At 47.0% G+C, this 23,157-nt stretch overlaps 1 protein-coding gene across 1 annotated transcript in view; it reads right to left on the reverse strand.

The window, feature by feature from the left end:
- The window catches only part of CFAP46 (cilia and flagella associated protein 46), a 203,464-nt gene that overhangs the window by 117,657 nt on the left and 62,650 nt on the right, over nt 1-23,157 (reverse strand). The window contains exons 18-21 of the mRNA XM_038743855.1: nt 12,645-12,857; nt 11,187-11,403; nt 6,409-6,558; nt 4,446-4,553 (exon numbers count right to left, since the gene is read on the reverse strand). Coding sequence (XP_038599783.1) covers nt 4,446-4,553; nt 6,409-6,558; nt 11,187-11,403; nt 12,645-12,857 — 688 coding nt within the window. The remainder of the gene's footprint in view (nt 1-4,445; nt 4,554-6,408; nt 6,559-11,186; nt 11,404-12,644; nt 12,858-23,157) is intronic.

The raw sequence follows: 23,157 nt of genomic DNA on the forward strand, positions 1-23,157 counted from the left end.
AGAGTAATAAACCTGTACAAACATATATACAGGTACTGTGGGGAGGGGAAGGAGGTAGGGCAGGGGGGATGGGGAGGTGAAGAGGAAAAAGGGGGCTCAGTCTGGGAAGGCCTCTTGGAGGAGGTGAGCTCTCAGTAGGGCTTTGAAGTGAGGAAGAGAGCTAGCTTGACGGTTGTGTGGAGGGAGGGCATTCCAGGCCTGGGGAAGGATGTGGGTCAGGGGTCGACAGAGGGACAGGCGAGAACGAGGTACAGTGAAGAGGTTAGTGGCAGAGGAGTGGAGCGTGCGGGCTGGGCTGTAGGAGGAGAGAAGGGAGGTGAGGTAGGAGGGGGTGAGGTGATGGATAGCCTTGAAGCCGAGAGTGAGGAGTTTTTGCTTGATGCGTAGGTTGACAGGCTGCCACTGGAGATTTTTGAGGAGGGGAATAACATGCCCAGAGCGTTTCTGCACAGAGATGATCCGGGCAGCAGCGTGAAGTATAGACTGAAGTGGGGAGAGAGCGGATGATGGGAGATCAGAGAGAAGGCTGATGCAGTAATCCAGTTGGGATAGGATGAGAGATTGAACCAGCAAGGTAGTGGTTTGGATGGAGAGAAAAGGGCGGATCTTGGCGATGTTGCGGAGAATGTGAGTTTCATGTGAGAGAGGGGCTATGTCTGATCTTTCATTCATCAATCATATTTATTGAGCACTTACTGTGCGCAGAGCACAGTACTAAGCACTTGGAAGGTACAATTTAGCAATAAAGGGAGACAATCCTGTCCATAATGGGCTTACAGTCTGGGGGGGGTGGGGGGAAGACATCAAAACAAGTAAACAGGCATCAATATAACTAAATAGAATTATAGATATGTACACATCAAAACAGGTAAACAGGCATCAATATAAATGAATACAATTATAGACATATACATTTATACATAAGTGCTTGGGGTTGGGGGGAGAGCAAAGGGAGCTAGTCGAGGTGACATGAGTGGGGGGCAAGCTAAGGAAAGGGGGGCTTAGCCTGGGAAAGCTTCTTGGAGGAGATGCACCTTCAGTAGGGCTGAGAAGCAGCATGGTTCAGTGGACAGAGTACGGGCTTTGGAGTCAAAGGTCATGGGTTCAAATCCCGGCTCCACCAATTGTCAGTGTGTGACTTTGGGCAAGTCACCTAACTTCTCTGTGCCTCAGTTACCTCATCTGTAAAATGGGGCTGAAGACTGTGAGTTCCCCGTGGGACAACCTGATCACCTTGTAACCTCCCCAGTGCTTAGAACAGTGCTTTGCACATAGTAAGCACTTAATAAATGCCATTATCATTATTACTGAAGTGGGGAAGAATGATTGTTTGGCAGATTTGAGGAGGGAGGGCGTTCCAGGCTGGGGTAGACAGCAGGACAGGTGAGATGGAGGGACAGTGAAAAGGTTAGTTGCACCAGAGGAGCGGGCTGGGATGTAGAAGAAGAGCAAGGAGGTGAGGTAAGAAGGGGCAAGGAGATGGTCAATAGTGAGGAGTTTTTGTGTGATAAAGAGGTGGATAGGCAAACACTGGAGATTTTTGAGGAGGGGGGTGACATGCTCTGAACGTTTCTGCAGGAATATAATCTGATCAGCTGGTTGAAGTATGGACTGAAATGGAGAGAGGCAGGAGGTTGGGAGATCAGAAAGGAGGCTGATGCAGTAATCCAATTGGGTTAGGGTGAGTGATTGTACTAAAGTGGTAGTGGTTTGGATGGAGAAGAAAAGACGGATCTTGGTGATGTTGTGAAAGTGAGACTGGCAGGATTTGGTGAGGGATTGGATATGTGGGGCGAGTGAGAGAGCGGAGTCAAGGGTGACACCAAGGTGCTTGGGGAGAGGAAGGATGGTTGTGCCATTGACAGTGATGGGAGAGTTCAGCAGAGAACAGGGTTTGGGAGGGAGGATAAGGAGCCTGTCTTGGACATGTTGAGTTTTAGGTTGAGGGAAGATATCCAAGTAGAGATATCCTGAAGGTAGGAGGAGATGTGACCCAGGAGGGAGGGAGAGAGAACAGGGGAGGAGATATAGACCTGACCTGATTAATGTTTATGCACTCCGGTGCTTAGAACAGTGCTTGACACTTAGTAAGTGCTTAACAATAACAACAACATTGGTAATAACTATAATAACAATTGAAACAAAAACTCTTCACCACTGGTTATAAAGCACTCCACCATCTTGCCCCCTCCTATCTCATACTTCACTCCTCTAGTACTAGCCTTCTCACTGGGCCTCGATAAAATATACTGAAGAGATCTGTGATTCTGCCTCTCCCGTTAGAATGTAAGCTCCTTGTGGACAGGGAACTACTGCTCTCTCCATCTTCAAAGCCCTACTAAAATCACATCTCTTCCAAGAGGCCTTCCCTGATTCACCTCTCTTCTCCTCACCCCTATCTTCACCTCCTAATGGGTCACCTATGCCCTTGAGCCCACACCCTCTAAGCACTTAGGAACTTATTCTCCATATCACCCTTACAGATTTATATATATATATATATATATATATATATATATGTATATATATATATATATATATATGTCTTTACATTCTGCTGCTTTCCTCCACCTGCAATTAATTCTAGTGTCCATTTCCCCAACTACACTGGAAGGCATGCGTATTAACTGTATTGTACTCTCCCAAGTGCTTAGTACAGTGCTCTGCACAGAGTCATCACTCATTTGTTTCACTGGATTGGGTTTCATGCTTCCACTGTACACTCCCGAGTGGTTAATGTTACTGATAGTATTCATTAGGCTTTATTTTTCTCCCCTAAGTACCCTGTGGAACTCAATACCCTCATTATTAGAGGTGCTGAGTCACTTGATCAGGGCGGGCAAATCCCCAAATTGTGGCTTTCAATTCTGACTTTCCCAAAGTCCATACTGCCTGTTTTTCTCCTCAAAACCTCTCCTATTTGCCACCATCTTAAAGATTAAAATATGGCTGCTCTGGTGTAAACTTGGGCAAAAACCAATGCACGCTAGCCCCTGAAGTGATGATATTAAAGCACTTAGTACAGTGTTTCCCACCCCAGAAGTGCTCAATAAGTACCACTGATTGATGTGCAGAAGGAGCACCTAGGATCTCAGTCTATCAAGGGCCTATTCAGTTAATCAATAAATGGCATTTATTGGGCACTTAACGTATGCAGAGCCCTGTAATCAGCACTTGACGGAGAATAATACAATAGAGTTAGTAGATACATTCCCTTATCCACAGTGAGTGTTCAGTCTGGAGGCTGGGACAGACATTAATATAAGTAAATTATGGATATGTACCTAAGAGCTGTGGGGCTGAGGGTGGGTGAATATGATAACAATAGTAATTATGGTATTTGTTAAATGCTTACTGTGTGCAATGCACTGTATTAAGCACTGGGGTGGGCACAATTAAATCGGGTTGGACTCAGTCCCTGTCCCACGTGGGACTCCATCTCAGTCCCCATTTTACAGATGAGATAACTGAGGCCCAGAGAAGTGAAGTGACTTACCCAAAGTCAAGCAGCATTCATTCATTCATTCATTCATCCAATCATATTTATTGAGCGTTTATTGTGTGCAGAGCACTGTACTAAGCACTTGGAAAGTACAATTCAGCAATAAAGAGAGACAATCCTTGCCCACAATGGGTTTACAGTTTCAAAGGGGGGTGTCAGACATCAAAACAAGTAAATGGGCATCAGACAAGTGGAGGAACCAGGAGAAGTCCTCGTGACCTTCTGACTCCCAGGCCCGTGTTCTATCCACTATGCCATGTGGCTTCTATGTCATGATATGACCAAAGATCACAGATATAAGGGAACAGTCGACACAGATTAAGCCAGGGAAAAGAGGGGTTGATCAAAGAAGCCCTCTTGGAGACGATGTGACCTTCATAAGTCACAGTCTTCTAGACTGTGAGCCTGTTGTTGGGTAGGGACCGTCTCTATATGTTGCCAACTTGTACTTCCCAAGCACTTAGTACAGTGCTCTTCACACAGTAAGCGCTCAATAAATACGATTGAATGAATGAATGAATGAATAAGGCTTTGAGGAGAACGGTGGTCTGGAGTAATTAATCAATCAATGGTATTTATTACACGCAGAACACTGAAATGCTTGGGAGAGAACATGAAATGGAATTAGCAGACATTCCCTGCCTTTCTCCACATAACAAGCTTACAGTCAAGAGAGGGATGGGAGGATGTGGAAAAGGGTTCGGCAGGCGAGATGGATGAGATGGGGGCACAGTGGCAGGTGCTAGAGGAGCGGAATGTGTGGGCTGGGCTGTAGGAGGAGATCAGAGAGGTGAGGGTAGGTGGTGGCAAGCTGATTGACAGCCTCATTTGCACTCTGACCTTCGCCAAAAGTGACCTCACATTTTAATATACAAGATAGCTTAAATAGTCAGGCTTCCAGATTTGGGTACCGTGCTCCTGAGATAAAATGAAAGACAAATACCTGAGTTAAGCTGGGAACTGCAAATTCCATGAGTCCCAAACCATTGCATGAGTACATTTCCAAAGCAACCAGGACTTTGGTCATCAGATCCTGCCCTCCGTTACTGTTCTGGTTACAAAGAAAAGTTAAGCATTTGTTGAATATTTTACAAATAGAAGAAAATGCACACTGACAGAAACACGTGTGAGAATGGTTAGCTAGAAGCACTAGGAGATAACATGCATTTAGAGAATGCATTTAGAGAATGCATTTGGGAGTCAGAGGTCATGGGTTCTAATTGTGGCTCCGCTGCTTGTCAGCTGTGTGACTTTAGGCAAGTCACTTAACTTCTCTGTGCCTCAGTTACCTCATCTGTAAAATGGGGATTAAGACTGTGAGCCCTGCGAGGGACAACCTTATCACCTTGTATCCACCCCAGTGCTTAGAACAGTGCTTTGCATATAGTAAGCACTTAACAAATGCCACTATTATTATTATTATTTAGCATTAAATCATATTTATTGAGCACTAACTGTGTGTAGAGCACTGTACAAAGCGCTTGGAAAGTACCATTCAGCAATAAATAGAGACAATCCTTATCAACAACAAACTCACAGTCTAGAAGGGGGGGAAACAAGTTAACAGGCATTAATAGCATCAATATAAATAAATAGAATTATATGTATTTACACATCATTAATAAAATAAATAGAATAATAAATATGCATATATATATATACAAGTGCTGTGGGGCAGGGAGGGGGGTAGAGCAGAGGGAGGGAGTCAGGGCTATGGGGAGGGGAGAAGGAGAAGAGGAAAAAGGGGCTCAGCCTGGGAAGGCCTCCCAGAGGAGGTGAGCTTTCAGTAGGGCTTTGAAGGGGGGAAGTGTGCCTAGTCCCTCTGATTTCCAGGCCCATGCTCTATCTGCTAGGTCATGCTACTTCTCTAAGATGCCCCCAACCCTGGATAGTCTGGACACCATTAGGTAGTCTGTCAAAAGTATTTCCTGAGCACCTACTGGGTTCAGAGCACTGTAGTAAGTGCTTAATCAATCAATAATCAGTGGTATTTATGGAGTGCTTACTCTGTGCATTTGGGAGAATACAGTCCAAAAGAGTTGGCAGACACGTTCCCTCTGTAATAATAATGATAATGATTATGGTATCTGTTAAGCACTTACTATGGGTCAAGCATTTTTCTAAGCACTGGGGTAGATACAAGCCAATCGGGTTGAACACGGTCCTTTTCCGACAGGGCTCATAGTCTAAGTTTCCATTTTACAGATGAGGAAACTGAGGCACAGAGAAGTGAACTGACTTGCCCAAGGTTACACAGCAGACAAGTGGTGGTGATGGGATTAGAGCCCTTGACCTTCTGACTTCTGGGCCTGAGCTCTGTACACTAGGCCATACTGCTTCCCCTGTAGATTGGAAGCTCCTTGTGGGCTGGGATCACATCTGCCAGTCTGTTATATTATACTAACCTAGGCACTTAGTATAGTGCTCTGCACATAATAGAGAAGCAGCGTGACTTAGAGAAGCAGCAAGACTTAGAGGAAAGAGCAAGGATTTAGGTGTCAGAGAACATGGGTTCTAATCCTGGCTGTGCCACGTCTGCTGTGTGATCTTGGGCAAGCCACTTCATTTCTCTGTGCCTCAGTTACCTCATCTGTAGGATTAAGACTGTGAGCCCCACGTGGGACAACCTGATTACCCTGTATCTACCCCAGTGTTTAGAACAGTGCTTGGCACATAGTAAATGCTTAACAAATACCATCATTATTATTATTATTATTATAATAGGTATGCAATAAATACCATTGATGATGTCAATGATGATACGTGGGGGGACAGACATACATTAAAGTAGAGATGATAGGGGAAATAAAGCATAAGAACATTTATTTCAGTAGTGTAGATGGTCTCAGACACAAAATAGTCTAACCATTTACTGAAGAAACAGAATTCCAGGAATTCAATCATACCTCACTGTCTGTTCCAAGTTTCCGTCCAATCTGCTGCTGGCTTAATTGTTTGGCTTTAACCCACGTCGCGATCAGCTGCTGCCGCACGTGGATTGGTATCACTTCTTCGGGCAAACTCCCATTTGTCAAATGCAGTGCAAACTCACAAATCTAAAAGGCAAGACAGTTTTTAAACAAATTCAGGTTGGAAGGGGATCACTTAAACCCTTTCTAAAGCAGGCTGGCAAATTCAGAGGAGGGTGGCCTAGCTGAGAAAGCATTGGCCTGGGAGAAAGAAGGACATAATAATAAAAACAATAATTGTGGTATTTAAGTGCTTACTATGTGCCAGGCACTGTGCTGACTGCTGGGGTAGATAGAAACAAATCAGGTTGGACATGGTTCCTGTCCCACGTGGGTCTCCCCATCTCAATCCCCATTTTACAGCTGAGGTCACTGAGGCCCAGAGAAGTGAACTGATTTGCCCAAGGTCACACAGCAGACAAGTGTTGGATCCAGGATCTGAACCCAGGTCCTTCTGACTTCCAGGCCTCTGCTTTATCCAATATGCCATACTGCTTCTCAAGGTTCTAATCCCTGGTTCTGTCATTTCTCTGCTGTGTGAACATGGGCAAGTCACTTCATTCTCTGTGCCTCAGTGATCTCATCTGTAAAATGGGGTTAAGACTGTGAGCCCCATGTGGGACAGGGACTGTGTCCAACTTGTTTAACTTGTATCTACCCCAGCACTAAGAACAGTGCCTGCTCCTTTCCTTCACACCTTATCAAAACACTTGCCCCCTTCCTTCTTCCCTCCCTAACCACCATCTTACTGTTCACTCTCCAATGGCTCCGTCCCCATAATAATAATAATAATAATAATAATAATAATAATAATAATAATAATAATAGCATTTATTAAGTTCTTACTATGTGCAAAACACTGTTCTAAGCGCTGGGGAGGTTACAAGGTGATCAGGTTGTCCCACGGGGGACTCATAGTGTTAATCCCCATTTTACAGATGAGGTAACTGAGGCACAGAGAAGTTAGGTGACAGCCAAAGTCACACAGCTGACAATTGGTGGAGCCGGAATTTGAACCCATGACCTCTGACTCCAAAGCCCGTGCTCTTTCCACTGAGCCACGCTGCTTCTGTTTGAAAGCTCCATTGCTTTCAAACGTGCCCATGTCTCCTCTAGCCTTCAAAACTCCTCCCTTGACCCCATGGCTCCCTCCAGTTATTGCCCCATTTCCCTCTTACCATTCCTCTCCAAATTCCTTGAACAAGTTCTTCACATGTGCTGTCTCAAATTCCTTCCCTCCAATTCTCTCCTTGATGCCCCTGCAATCTGGTTTCCATCCCCTCCACGCCACAGAAACCACCCTCTCAAAGGTCACCCATGATCTCCTTCTTGCCAAATCCAATGGCCTCTACTCCACCTTAATCCTTTTAGACCTCTCAGCTACCTTTGACACTGTCGACCACCTCCTTCTTCTGGAAACATTAGTCAACCTTGGCTTCACCGACATTGTCCTCTCCTGGTTCTTCCCCCTGTCTCTCTGGCCGCTCATTCCCAGTCTCTTTCGTGGGCCTCTCATCCCCTAACTGTGGAGGTTCCTCAAGGTTCAGTTCTGGGTCACCTTCTATTCTCGACCTACACCCACTTCTCTGGAGAAATAATTCACTCCCTTAGCCTCAACTATCATCTCTATGCAGATGATACCCAAATCAATCTCTCCAGCCCTGATCTCTCTCCCTCTCTGCAGTCTCACATTTCCTCCTGCCTTCAAGACATCTCCATTTGGATGTCCTCCTGTCTCCTCAAACTTAATATGGTTAAAACTGAATTTCTTATTTTCCCACCGAAACCCTATCCCCCCATCACTGGTGATGGCCCCCACCATCCTTCCTGTCTCACAGGACTGTAACCTTAGCCTTATCCTTGATTCCTCTCTGTCATCCAACCCACATATACATGCCATCACTAAATCCTGTGAGTTCTACCTTCACAATATTGCTAAAATCCACTTCTTCCTCTCCACCTGAACTGCTGCCACACTGATACAGGCACTTTTCCTATCCCATCTTGATTATTGTATCAGCCTCCTTGCTGACCTCCCCGCCTCCTGTCTTTCCCCACTCCAGTCCATACTTCACTCTGCTGCCCGGATCATTTTCTTTCAGAAACGTTCAGACCATTCTTCCCCACTCCTCAAGAACCTCTGGTGGTTTCCCATCCATCTCCATATCAAACAGAAACTCACCTTTGGTTTTAAAGCAGTCTACCACCTTGCCCCCTCCTACCTCACTTCGCTAATCTCCTGCTACAACCCAGCCCACATACTTTGTTCCTCTAATATCAACCTTCTCACTGTACCTGGATCTCGTTTATCTTATTGCGGATTTCTCATTCATATCCTGCCTCTGGCTTGGAATGCCCTCCCTCCTCATATCATACAGATAATTGCTTTCTCCCACTTCAAGGATTCATTTAAGTCACATCTCCTCCAAGAGCCTTCCCTGACTGCGCCCTCCCCTCCTCTTCTCCCACTCTCTTCACTGTCACCCTGACTTGCTTCCTCCATTCATCCTCCTTCCCAGCCCCAAAGCACATATGTATATATCAGATATTTCAATCAATCAATCAATCAATCGTATTTATTGAGCGCTTACTATGTGCAGAGCACTGTACTAAGCGCTTGGGAAGTACAAATTGGCATCACATAGAGACAGTCCCTGCCCAACAGTGGGCTCACAGTCTAAAAGGGGGAGACAGAGAACAGAACCAAACATACCAACAAAATAAGTAGGATAGAAATGTACAAGTAAAATAAATAAATAAATAAATAAATAGAGTAATAAATATGTACAACCATATATACATATATACAGGTGCTGTGGGGAAGGGAAGGAGGTAAGATGGGGGGATGGAGAGGGGGACGAGGGGGAGAGGAAAGAAGGGGCTCAGTCTGGGAAGGCCTCCTGGAGGAGGTGAGCTCTCAGCAGGGCCTTGAAGGGAGGAAGAGAGCTAGCTTGGCGGATGGGCAGAGGGAGGGCATTCCAGGCCCGGGGGATGACGTGGGCCGGGGGTCGATGGCGGGACAGGCGAGAGCGAGGTACAGTGAGGAGATTAGTGGTGGAGGAGCGGAGGGTGCGGGCTGGGCAGTAGAAGGAGAGAAGGGAGGTGAGGTAGGAGGGGGCGAGGTGATGGAGAGCCTTGAAGCCCAGGGTGAGGAGTTTCTGCCTGATGCGCAGATTGATCGGTAGCCATTGGAGGTTTTTGAGGAGGGGAGTAATATGTCCAGAGCGTTTCTGGACAAAGATAATCCGGGCAGCAGCATGAAGTATGGATTGAAGTGGAGAGAGACACGAGGATGGGAGATCAGAGAGAAGGCTAGTGCAGTAGTCCAGACGGGATAGGATGAGAGCTTGAATTAGCAGGGTAGCGGTTTGGATGGAGAGGAAAGGGCGGATCTTGGCAATGTTGCGGAGCTGAGACCGGCAGGTTTTGGTGACGGCTTGGATGTGAGGGGTGAATGAGAGAGCGGAGTCGAGGATGACACCAAGGTTGCGGGCTTGTGAGACGGGAAGGATGGTAGTGCCGTCAACAGAGATGGGAAAGTCAGGGAGAGGACAAGGTTTGGGAGGGAAGACAAGGAGCTCAGTCTTCGACATGTTGAGCTTTAGGTTGAGCTATAAATATTTGTAGATTTATTCATTTACTTACGCATTTTAATGCCTGTCTCCCCCTCTAGACTGTCAGTTCTTGTGGGCAGGGGATGTACCCATTTGTTGTTGTATTGTGTTCTCCCAAGGACTTAGTACAGTGCTTTGCCCACAGTAAGCTCTCAATAAATACGATTGAATGAATGAATAAATGAAATATAGTAAGTGCTTAACAAGCACCACTTATCTCGTCACCGTACCTCGCTCTCGCCTGTCCCGCCATCGACCCCCGGCCCACGTCATCCCCCGGGCCTGGAATGCCCTCCCTCTGCCCATCCGCCAAGCTAGCTCTCTTCCTCCCTTCAAGGCCCTGCTGAGAGCTCACCTCCTCCAGGAGGCCTTCCCAGACTGAGCCCCTTCCTTCCTCTCCCCCTCGTCCCCCTCTCCATCCCCCCCATCTTACCTCCTTCCCTTCCCCACAGCACCTGTATATATGTACATATGTTTGTACATATTTTTACTCTATTTATTTATTTATTTTATTTGTACATATCTATTCTATTTATTTTATTTTGTTAGTATGTTTAGTTTTGTTCTCTGTCTCCCCCTTTTAGACTGTGAGCCCACTGTTGGGTAGGGACTGTCTTTATATGTTGCCAATTTGTACTTCCCAAGCGCTTAGTACAGTGCTCTGCACATAGTAAGCGCTCAATAAATACGATTGATGATGATGATGATGATAAAAAACCTCACACTATCTGCTTCATTCCCTGGAATTTCTGGGACGAACCACTGCAGTCACAGTAACACATACATTTGGAGGAAATAATAATAATTGTTGTAGTTGTTAAGTACTTACTATGTGCCAGGCACTGTACTAAGCACTGGGGTGGATACAAGCAAATCCAGTTGGATACAGTCCCTGTCCCATGTGGGGCTCATTTTACAGATGAGGGAATTGAGGCAGAGAGAAGTGAAGTGACTTGCCCAAGGCCACACAGCAGACAAGGGGCTGACCCGGTTTAGAACCTGTGACCTTCTAACTCCCATGCTGGGGCGCTCTGCATTATGCCCTGCTGCTTCCCCACCGAAGACAGCACAGCAGGAGAGAGAAGAACAAGGCCCCTGTACCTCTAAGGCTGATTTGATTTCAAGAACTCCGTTGGGATCCACCGACATGATCTGAGCCTGATTCGGCTTTTCGAAGCCTTTGATGGCAGCCTTTTTATTTTTCTCTGAAGTGGTCTCCATGGTCTTCATTTCCTCATTCTTGGAGAACGGGGGGATCCAGGAGAGCATTAAGCCTCGAGCCAAAGCATTACATAGCATCACTAAAATAACAGTATTCCTAGAAAAATACATGCCAAAAGAAATGCAGTGAAACACATCAAAACAGAACTCCTCATCTTCCCACTCAAACCCTTTCCACCCCCTGACTTTCTCATCACTGCAGGCAGCCCCATCATCCTCCTTATCTCACAAGGCTATAAACCTGGCATTAGCAGTGTGGCCTAGTGGATAGACCACGGACCTGAGAGTCAGAAGGACGTGGGTTCCAGTCTCAGCTCTGCCACTTGTCTCCTGAGTGACTTCAAATCAAGTTGGACACAGTCCCTGTCCCTCGTGGGGCTCGCGGTCTCAATCCCCATTTTCCAGGTGAGGGAACTGAGGCCTAGAGAATTCCTTCATTCAATCGTATTTATTGAGCGCTTACTGTGTGCAGAGCACTGTACTAAGCCCTTGGAAAATACAATTCAGCAATAAAGAGAGACAATCGCTACCCAGCAATGGGCTCACTAGTCTAGAGTGGGGAGACAGACAACAAAACCAAACAATGAGACAGGCATTGCCCAAGGTCACCCAGCAAACAAGTGATGGAGCTGGGATTAGAACCCATAAACTTCTGACTCCCAGGCCATGCTCTATTTACTACACCAAGCTGCTTCCCCGACTTCCCAGTACTTGTTCAATAGTCTCAATAGAGAAGCAGCATAGTTCAGTGGAAAGAGCACAGGCCTTGGAGTCAGAGGTCTGGGTTCAAGTCCCAGCTCCACCACTTGTCGGCTGTGTGACTTTGGGCAAGTCACTTAATTTCTCTGTGCCTCAGTGACCTCATCTGTAAAATGGAGATGAAGACTGTGAGCCCCCCGTGGGACAACCTGATCACCTTCTAACCTCCCCAGTGCTTAGAACAGTGCTTGGCACATGGTAAGCACTTAACAAATACCAACATTATTATTATTATTATTATTATATGATAATATGTATACTTAATATATGAGAAGCAGTGTGGTTCAGTGGAAAGAGCACGGGCTTGGGAGTCAGAGGACGTGGATTCTAATCCCAGCTCCGCCACTTGTCTGCTGTGTGACCTTGGGCAAGCCCCTTAACTTCTCTGGGCCTCAGTGACCTCATCTGTAAAATGGGGATTGAGACTGTGAGCCCCACTTGGGAAAACCTGAATACCTTGTATCTACCCCAGCACTTAGAACAGTCCTCGGCACATAGTAAGCGTTTAACAAATACCATATTGATTAATAATAATAATAATTCTCTGACAGAAGAACGTGCAGCAAAAGATCAACTCACCCACTGTGTCCAGTGACTTTCATTATATCCAGAAGTTTCTGCAAAGGAGCAACAAGTTCCTTCTGTCGTCCTGTGGCTATAAGATGCTTGTTGTGATTTAAGACATACACCACTGCGTTGTGGACAATCCACGCCTCGTTTATTTCTTGTCCAATTTCTGCTGACCTCAGCAGGCTTTTCATAGCATACTGAGATAGGTTTTCTACCCAGGAGCTGGAAAATGAAAGATGGGACAGTCTGATTCTGAAATTGCACTAAGAAGTGTTTGGTGGCTTCTTTTCCCTTAGGACATTTTAAAAAGAGCCAAAGCAGTTTACTAGTTTAAGGATCTGAGTTTCTCATTGTTCTTATCATATATTACTAGGATATTGGGTCATTTTGGGGCACCTTGCTATGGAACCAAGAATCCACCCATCAATTAATCATATTTATTGAGCACTTACTGTGTACAGAGCACTGTACTATGTGCTTAGGAGAGTTCAACACAACAATATAAAAGATGCATTCCCTGCTTACTTTGCTTCTTTAATGCCAACCTTCTCTCTGTACCCCAATCTCATCTACCTCTAGAGAAGCAGCATGGCTCAGTGGAAAGAGCCTGGGCTTTGGAGTCAGAGGTCATGGGTTCAAATCCTGGCTCCGCCAATTGTCAGCTGTGTGATTTTGGGCAAGTCACTTCACTTCTCTGGACCTCAGTTACCTCATCTGTAAAATGGGGATGAAGACTGTGAGCCCTTCATGGGACAACGTGATCACCTTGTAACCTCCCCAGTGCTTAGAACAGTGCTTTGCACATAGTAAGTGCTTAATAAATGCCATTATCATTATTATTATTATTATTACCTCACCACCGACCTCTCGCCCGCATCCTGCCTCTGGCCTGGAATGCCCTTCCTCCTTGTATCTGACAGATGATTACTCTCTCCCCCTTCAAAGCCTTATTGAAGGCACATCTCCTCCAAGAGGCCTTCCCTGATTCAGCCCCCACTTTCCTCTTCTCCCACTCCCTTCTGCATTGCCCTGACTCACTCCTTTGATTCATCCCCCCTCCCCCAGCCCCATAGCACTAATGCCCATATCTGTCATTATTTTATTTCTATTAAAGTCTGTTTCCCCCTCTAGACTGGAAGCTCATTGTGGGCAGCAAATGTGTCTGTTTATTGTTGTACTCTCTCAAGCGCTTAGCACAGTGCTCTGCACACAATAAGTGCTCAATAAATTCAATTGAATAAATGAATACGATTGAATTGAATGAATGAACTGATGAATGAACGAGCTTACGCTCTAGAGGGGTAAGAGTACAGAAATGATGTAAGCGAATAGGAAGAAGGTTCTCATTGGAGATAAAAATAATAATAATTGTGGAATTTTATAAGCACTTACTATGTGCCAAGCACTGTACTAAGCGCAGGGGTAGATATGAACAAATTGGGTTGGATGTAGTCCCTGTCCCACATGGGACTCACCAGTCTCGATTCCTAGTTTACAGATGAGGGAACTGAGGCACAGCAAAATGAAAAGACTTGCCCAAGGTCACACAGAAGACAAGTAGAGGAGCTGGGATTAGAACCCATGATCTTCTGAATCCCAGGCCCATGTTCTATCCACTATGTCATTCTGCTTCTCATACACGGTTGCACCATGCAATTAGGACAGCACTCAGCCAGAGGAAAGGGACAACTTACCTCACTGGAAGTGGAGATTTAATAATAATACATAATAATAATGGTATCTTTTAAGTGCTTACTATGTGCCGAGCACAGTTCTAAGTATTGGGGTAGATGCAAGGTCATCGGGTTGTCCTCTACGTGGGGCCCACAGTTTTAATCCCCATTTTACAGATGAGGTAAATGAGGCACAGAAGTTAATCAGCTTGCCCAAGGTCACACAGCAGAGAAGTAGCTGAGTCGGGATTAGAACCCACATCCTCTAACTCCCAAGCCTGGGCTCTTTCCACTAAGCCATGCTGCTTCTCCTCATTGATCATCTTTGCCCATTTTCAGCAGTTAGTGGGTCCATACGAACACCGTGCCAAGTTTGCCGGGAGTGAAGGCTGGTTGTGCAATTGGGAAACTTCTTTTGTTTTCTTCTACTTTTTTGTAAAGCCTCATTGGTGAGGCTTGATTAAATCAAGAACGTAGCCTGTGGCCATCTTGGCCATCATCATTATTATTGGTATATATTGACCATTCACTATGTATACAACACTGTGCTAGGTACTTAGGAGGGTCCAATAAAAAGCAGGAGACGTAGTCCTCTGCATCATGGAGTGAACAAGGGGGGAAGAGAGGAAGGTACAGATAATAAGGGCAGCACAAAACAGCCTCTCACCACAATCATCCCATATGTTGCCGATTTGTACTTCCCAAGTGCTTAGTACAGTGTACTGCACACAGTAAGCACTCAATAAATATGACTGAATGAATGAATCATCTCTCTCTTGATTGTTACCCGCTAAACTGGTCTCTCTGCTGTACTGGTATCCCAGTAGTCTTTGGACATTCAGTGTTGGTTAAGATTAGCTTCCCTACATCTCGAAAACATTTGTTTTCATCATCATCAATCGTATTTATTGAGCGCTTACTGTGTGCAGAGCACTGTACTAAGCGCTTGGGAAGTACAAGTTGGCAACATATAGAGACAGTCCCTACCCAACAAGACAGTCCCTACCCATTTGTTTTGCCTTCCCTCACTGCATGAGCCCCCAAGCAGCAGTTGCTTGGGCATCCTGATTTCAACCATGAAACAGCATGATAATAATAATAATGATTAATAATTATGGTATTTCTTAAGCACTTACTATGTGCTGAGGTTGTCCCACAAGGGGCTCTCAGTCTTAATCCCCTTTTTACAGATAAGGTAACTGGAGCACAGAGAAGTTTAGCAGCTTGCCTGAGGTTACACAGTGACAAGTGGAGAAGATGGGATTAGAACCCACATTCATTCATTCAATTCATTCATTCAATCGTATTTATTGAGTACTTACTGCGTGCAGAGCACTGTACTAAGCGCTTGGGAAGTACAAGTTGGCAACATATAGAGACGGTCCCTACCCAACAATGGGTTCACAGTCTAGAAGGGGGAGACAGACAACAAAACAAAATATATTAACAAAATAAAATAAATAGAATAGTAAATATGTACAAGTAAAATAAATAGAGTAATAAATCTTTACAAATATATATACAAGTGCTGTGGGGAGGGGAAGGAGGTAGGGTGGGGGGGATGGGGAAGGGGAGAGGAAGGAGGGGGCTCAGTCTGGGAAGGCCTCCTGGAGGAGGTGAGCTCTCAGTAGGACCTTGAAGGGAGGAAAAGAGCTAGGTTGGTGGATGAGTGAAGGGAGGGCATTGCAGGCCATGGGGACGATGTGGGCCGGGGGTCGACGGCGGGACAGGTGAGAATGAGGCACAGTGAGGAGGTTAGCGGCAGAGGAGCGGAGGGTGCAGGCTGGGCTGTAGAAGGAAAGAAGGGAGGTGAGGTATGAGGGGGCGAGGTGATGGAGAGCCATGAAGCCGAGAGTGAGGAGTTTTTGCCTGATGCGTAGGTTGACTGGTAGCCACTGGAGATTTTTGAGGAGGGGAGTAACATGCCCAGAGCGTTTCTGCACAAAGATGATCCGGGCAGCAGCGTGAACTATAGATTGAAGTGGGGAGAGACAGGAGGAAGGGAGATCAGAGAGGAGGCTGATGCAGTAATCCAGTCGGGATAGGATGAGAGATTGAACCAGCAGGGTAGTGGTTTGGATGGAGAAGAAAGGGCAGATCTTGGCTATGTTGTGGAGGTGAGACCAGCAGTTTTTGGTGACGGATTGGATGTGAGGGGTGAACGAGACAGCAGAGTCGAGGATGACACCAGGGTTGCAGGCTTGTGAGACGGGAAGATTGGCCATCCTCAGACTCCCAAGCCCCTGCTCTTTCCACTAAGCCACACTGCTTCTCTAGTGGTCTACTGGAAAAAGCCCAGGCCTGGGAGTCAGAGGACCTGGGATCTAACCCTGGTCTGTGAATTGCTTACTGAGTGACCTCGAGCAAGTCATTTAACTTCTCTGTGACTCAATTCTCCTGTTCTCCCTCTCACTTAGACTCTGAACCCAATGCTGGACAGGGTCTGTGTCCAACCTAATTCACTTGTATCTACCACAGCATTTTCAATAGTGTTTGACACCTTGTAAGTGATTAACACAATATCAAAGCAAAAATACAGTACTATCAAAAAAGAAAAAAAAAAAAACGGGAAGGAGCAAAGCCTGTTGGAGAAAGCACAGGAGTGGGAGTCAGGAGATCCAAGTTCTAATCCCTGTTCCACCACTCGCTTGCTGTGTGACTCTAGGCAGATCATTTAACCTCTCTGTGCCTCACTTCCCTCCCCCTTAGGCTGTGAGCCCCAGGTGGGACAGGGAATGCAACTGATCTGAATGAATTATAAATACTACTATTACTATCAACTCCAGTGCTAAGCACAGCACTGGGCATGTAATAAAAATAATAATGATAACTGTGGTATTTTTTAAGCACTTACTATGTTCATTCATTCATTCAATCATATTTATTGAGAACTTACTGTGTGCAGAGCACAGTATTAAGTGCTTGGGAAGTACAAATTGGCAACATATAGAGACGGTCCCTACCCAACAACGGGCTCACAGTCTAGAAGGGGGAGATAGACAACAAAACAAAGCATGTAGACAGGTGTCAAAATCATCAGAACAAATAGAATTATAGCCATGTACAAGTAAAATAAATGGAATAATAAATCTGTACAAATATATACAAGTGCTGTGGGGAGGGGAAGGAGGTAGGACCGGGGGGATGGGGAGGGAGAGGAAAAAGGGGGCTCAGTCTGGGAAGGCCTCCTGGAGGAGGTGAGCTCTCAGTAGTAGGGCTTTGAAGGGAGGAAGAGAGCTAGCCCGGCAGATGTGTGGAGGGAGGGCATTCATTCATTCATTCATTCAATTGTATTTATGGAGTGCTTACTGTGTGCAGAGCACTGTACTAAGTGCTTGGGAAGTACAAGTTGGCAATATATAGAGACAGTCCCTACCCAACACTGGGCTCACAGTCTAGAAGGGGGAGACAGACAACAAAACAAAACATTTTAACAAAATAAAATAAACAGAATAAGTAAATATGTACAAGTAGAATAAATAAAGTAATAAATATGTACAAACATATATACAGGTGCTGTGGACAGGGGAAGGAGGTAGGACGAGGGGATGGGGAGGGGGAGAGGAAAAAGGGGGGTCAGTCTGGGAAGGCCTCCTGGAGGAGGTGAGCCCTCAGTAGTAGGGCTTTGAAGGGAGGAAGAGAGCTAGCTTGGCAGATGTGTGGAGGGAAGGCATTCCTGGCCACGGGAAGGACGTGGGCTGGGGGTCGACAGAGGGACAGGCGAGAATGAGGCACAGTGAGATGGTTAGCTGCAGAGGAGCGGAGGGTGTGGGCTGAGCTGTAGAAGGAAAGAAGGGAGGTGAGGTAGGAGGGGGTGAGGCGATGGAGAGCCTTGAAGCCAAGAGTGAGGAGTTTTTGCCTGATGCATAGGCTGATTGGAAGCCACTGGAGATTTTTGAGGAGGGGAGTAACATGCCCAGAGCATTTCTGGACAAAGATGATCCAGGCAGCAGCGTGAAGTATAGATTGAAGTGGGGAGAGACAGGAGGATGGGAGATCAGAGAGGAGGCTGATGCAGTAATCCATAGGATAGGATGAGAGATTGAACCAGCAGGGTAGCAGTTTGGATGGAGAGGAAAGGGCGGATCTTGGCGATGTTAAAGAGGTGAGACCAGCAGGTTTTGGTGACGGATTGGATGTGAGGGGTGAATGAGAGAGCGGAGTTGAGGATGACACCAAGATTGTGGGCTTGTGAGATGGGAAGGATGGTAGTGCTGTCAACAGTGATGGGAAAGTCAGGGAGAGGGCAGGGTTTGGGAGGGAAGACAAGGAGTTCAGTCTTGGACATATTGAGTTTTAGATGGTGGGCAGACATCCAGATGGAGATGTCCTGAAGGCAGGAGGAGACACGAGCCTGAAGGGAGGGAGAGAGAGCAGGGGCAGAGATGTAGATTTGGGTGTCATCAGGATAGAGATGATAGTTGAAGCCGTGGGAGCGAATGAGTTCACCAAGGGAGTGAGTGTAGATAGAGAACAGAAGGGGACCAAGAACTGACCCTTGAGGAACCCCTACAGTAAGGGGATGGGAGGGGAAGGAGGAGCCTGCAAAAGAGACGGAGAATGAACATCCAGAGAGATAAGAGGAGAACCAGGAGAGGACAGAGTCTGTGAAGCCAAGGTTGGACAGCGTGTTGAGGAGAAGGGGATGGTCCACAGAGTCAAAAGGAGCTGAGAGGTCAAGGAGGATTAGGATAGAGTAGGAGCTGTTGGATTTGGCAAGAAGGAGGTCATTGGTAACCTTTGAGAGGGCAGTTTCTGTGGAATGTAGGGGATGGAAGCCAGATTGGAGGGGGTCGAGGAGAGAGTTGGCGTTGAGGAATTCGAGGCAGCGCGTGTAGATGACATGTTCAAGGAGTTTGGAAAGGAATGGTAGGAGGGAGATAGGGTGATAACTAGAAGGGGAGGTGGGTCAAGAGATTTTTTTTTTAGGATGGGAGAGACGTGGGCATGTTTGAAGGCAGAGGGGAAGGAACCAGTGAAGAGTGAGTGGTTGAAGATGGATGTTAAGGAGGGGAGGAGGGACAGAGCGAGAGATTTCATGAGATGAGAGGGGATGGGGTCAGAAGCACAGGTGGCTGGAGTAGCACTTGAGAGAAGGGAGGAGATCTCATCTGAGGATACTGCTGGGAAGGATGGGAGAGTGGCAGAGAGGGTTGAGAGCCAGGGGGTTGGAGAAGGGGGAGGAGTGACTTTGGGGAGCTCAGACCTGATGGAGTTAATTTTACTAATGAAGTAGGAGGCCAGATGGTTGGGGGTGAGGGAAGGAGGAGAGGGAGGAACAGGGGGCCTGAGAAGGGAGTTAAATGTACAGAAGAGCTGACGGGGATGATGGGCATGGGTGTCAATAAGGGAGGAGAAATAGTTTTGTCTGGCAGAGGAGAGGGCAGAGTTAAGGCAGAAAAGGATAAACTTGAAGTGAACGAGGTTGGCTTGGTGTTTAGACTTTCGCCAGCAGCTTTCAGCAGCTCAAGCATAAGAGTGAAGGAGGCAGACAGTGGCAGTGATCCAGGGCTGTGGGTTAGTGGTACGAGAGTGGCAAAGGGAAAGGGGAGCGAGCGTGTAGAACTGAGTAGAGAGGGTAGAGTTGAGAGCAGTAATCTGATCATCAAAATTGGGTAGAGAGGACAGGGAGGTGAGGTGGGGTGTGAGGCGCTCAGAAAGATTCCAAGCCAGGGGAAGGATGAGGGCCAGGGGTCGATGGTGGGACAGGTGAGAATGAGGCACAGTGAGGAGGTTAGTGGCAGAGGAGCAGAGGTTGTGGGCTGGGCTGGAGAAGGAGAGTAGGGAGGTGAGATAGGAGGGGGCGAGGGGATGGAGAGCCTTGAAGCCGAGTGTGAGGAGTTTTTGCTTGATTCATAGGTTGACTGGCAGCTACTGGAGATTTTTGAGGAGAGGAGTAACATGCCCAGAGCGTTTTTGTACAGAGATAATCTGGGCAGCAGAGTGAAGTATAGACTGAAGTGGGGAGAGATAGGAGGTTGGGAGATCAGAGAGGAAGCTGATGCAGTAATCCAGTTGGGATAGGATGAGAGATTGAACGAGCAGGGTAGAGGTTTGGATACAGAGGAAGGGGAGGATCTTGGCGATGTTGTGGGGGTGAGACCGGCAGGTTTTGGTGACAGATTAGATGTGTGGGGTGAACGAGACAGCGGAGTCGAGGATGACACCAAGGTTGTGGGTTTGTGAGACACAAAGGATGGTAGTAACGGGAAAGTCAGGGAGAGGGAAGGGATTGGGAGGGAAGATAAGGAGTTCAGTCTTGGACATACTGAGTTTTAGACGGCGGGCAGACATCCAGATGGAGATGTCCTGAAGGTAGGAGGAGACACGAGCGTGGAGGGAGGGAGAGAGAGCAGGGCCAGAGATGTAGATTTGGGTGTCATCAGTGTAGAGATGAGAGTTGAAGCCATGGGAGCGAATGAGTTCACCGAGGGAGTGAGTGTAGATAGAGAACAGAAGGACACCAAGAACTGACGCTTGAGGAACCCCTAAAGTAAGGGGATGGGAGGGGGAGGAGAAGACTGCAAAGGAGACTGAGAATGAATGGCCAGAGAGACAAGAGGAGAACCAGGAGAGGACAGAATCTGTGAAGCAAAGGTTGGATAGCGTGTTCATTCATTCATTCAATCGTATTTATTGAGCGCTTGCTGTGTGCAGAGCACTGTACTAAGCGCTTGGGAAGTACAAGTTGGCAACATATAGAGACGGTCCCTACCCAACAGTGGGCTCACAGTCTAGAGTTGAGGAGAAAGGGGTGATCCACAGTGTCAAAGGCAGCTGAGAGGTCGAGGAGGATTAGGATAGAGGAGGAGCCATTGGATTTGGCAAGAAGGAGGTCATTGGTGACCTTTGAGAGGAAAGTTTCAGTGGAGTGTAGGAGACTGAGGCCAGATTGGAGGGGGTCAAGGAGATTGGTGTTGAGGAATTCAAGGCAGCGAGTATGGACAACTCACTTTTGGAGTGTGGAAAGGAAGGGTAGGCGTGAGATAGGGTGATAACTAGAAGGGGATGTGGGGTCAAGAGAGGGTTGCTTTAGGATAGGGGAGACGTGGGCATGTTTGAAGGGTGCCAAGCATATCAACACCAGTGCTAAGCACAACACTGGGCATATAATAAAAGTAATAATGATAACTGGTATTTTTTAAGCACTTACTATGTGCCAAGCACTGTTCTAAGCACTGAAGTAGATACAAGGTAATCAGGTTGGACACAGTCCCTGTCCCATTTGGGGCTCACAGTCTTAATCCCTATTTTCCAGATGAGGTACCTGAGGCCCAGAGAAGTGAAGTGACTTGTCCGAGGTCACACAGCAGATTTGCGGTGGAGCTGGGATTAGAACCCACATCCTTGGACTTCCAGACCCAGGCTCTTTCCACTAGGCTATGTTTTAGCATCATTATTATTGTTATAACATTCTACTCAAAGGTCCCACAAGCAAAGCTTGTGAAGCAGTGTGGCTTAGTGGAAAGAGCACGGGTTTAGGAGTCAGAGGTCATGGGTTCTAATCCCAGCTCTGCCACTTGTCAGCTGTGTGACTTTGGGCAAGTCACTTTTCTTCTCCGGGCCTCAGTTACCTCATCTGCGAAATGGGGATTAAGACTGTGAGCCCCTCGTGGGACAACCTGATTATCTTGTATCTACCCCAGTGCTTAGAACAGTGCTTAGCACATAGTAAGCGCTTAACAAATACCATCATCATTATTATTATTAAAGCTGGGTTGCATTGTGTATGTGGACCACATCCCAGAAACTTAACGGCAGAAAGAGAATGAGCAAGTTGAAAGGTGGTGGTGCTTTTGATGATGATGATGGCATTTGTTAAGCGCTTACTATGTGCAGAGCACTGTTCTAAGTGCTGGGGGGAGATACAAGGTGATCAAGTTGTCTCACGTGGGGCTCACAGTCGTAATCCCCATTTTCCAGATGAGGTAACAGGCTCAGAGAAGTTAAGTGACTTGCCCAAGGTCACAAAGCAGACATGTGGCGGAGCCAGGATTTGAACCCATGACCTCTGACTCCAAAGCCCGGGCTCTTTCCACTGAGCCATGCTGCTTCCCCAACCCACGCTGCTTCCCCGCCAGCTCTTCCTTACATTCAACTCCCTTCTCAGGCCCCCGGTTCCTCCCCCTCCTCCTTCCCTCACCCCCAACGATCTGGCCTCCTACCTCATTAACAAAATTAAATCCATCAGGTCCGACCTCCCCAAAGTCTCTTCCCCCCTTTCTCCATCCCCCCGGCTCTCAACACTCTCTGCTACTCTCCCATCCCTCCCAGCGGTATCCTCAGAGGAACTCTCCTCCCTCCTCTCAAGTGCTACTCCGGCCACCTGTGCTTCTGACCCCATTCCCTCTCATCTTATGAAATCTCTCGCTCCATCCCTTCTCCCCTCCTTAACTTCCATCTTCAACCGCTCACTCTCCACTGGTTCCTTCCCCTCTGCCTTCAAACATGCCCATGTCTCTCCCATCCTAAAAAAACCCTCTCTTGACCCCACCTCACCTTCTAGTTATCGTCCATATCCCTCCTACCATTCCTTTCCAAACTCCTTGAACGAGTTGTCTACACGCGCTGCCTAGAATTCCTCAACAACAACTCTCTCCTCGACCCCCTCCAGTCTGGCTTCCGTCCCCTTCATTCCACGGAAACTGCCCTCTCAAAGGTCACCACTGACCTCCTGCTTGCCAAATCCAACGGCTCATATTCTGTCCTAATCCTCCTCGACCTCTCAGCTGCCTTTGACACTGTGGACCACCCCCTTCTCCTCAACACGCTATCTGACCTTGGCTTCACAGACTCCGTCCTCTCCTGGTTCTCCTCTTATCTCTCCGGTCGTTCTTTCTCAGTCTCTT

The sequence above is a fragment of the Tachyglossus aculeatus genome, chromosome 3 (assembly GCF_015852505.1).
Source record: "Tachyglossus aculeatus isolate mTacAcu1 chromosome 3, mTacAcu1.pri, whole genome shotgun sequence".
Classification (NCBI taxonomy): domain Eukaryota; kingdom Metazoa; phylum Chordata; class Mammalia; order Monotremata; family Tachyglossidae; genus Tachyglossus; species Tachyglossus aculeatus.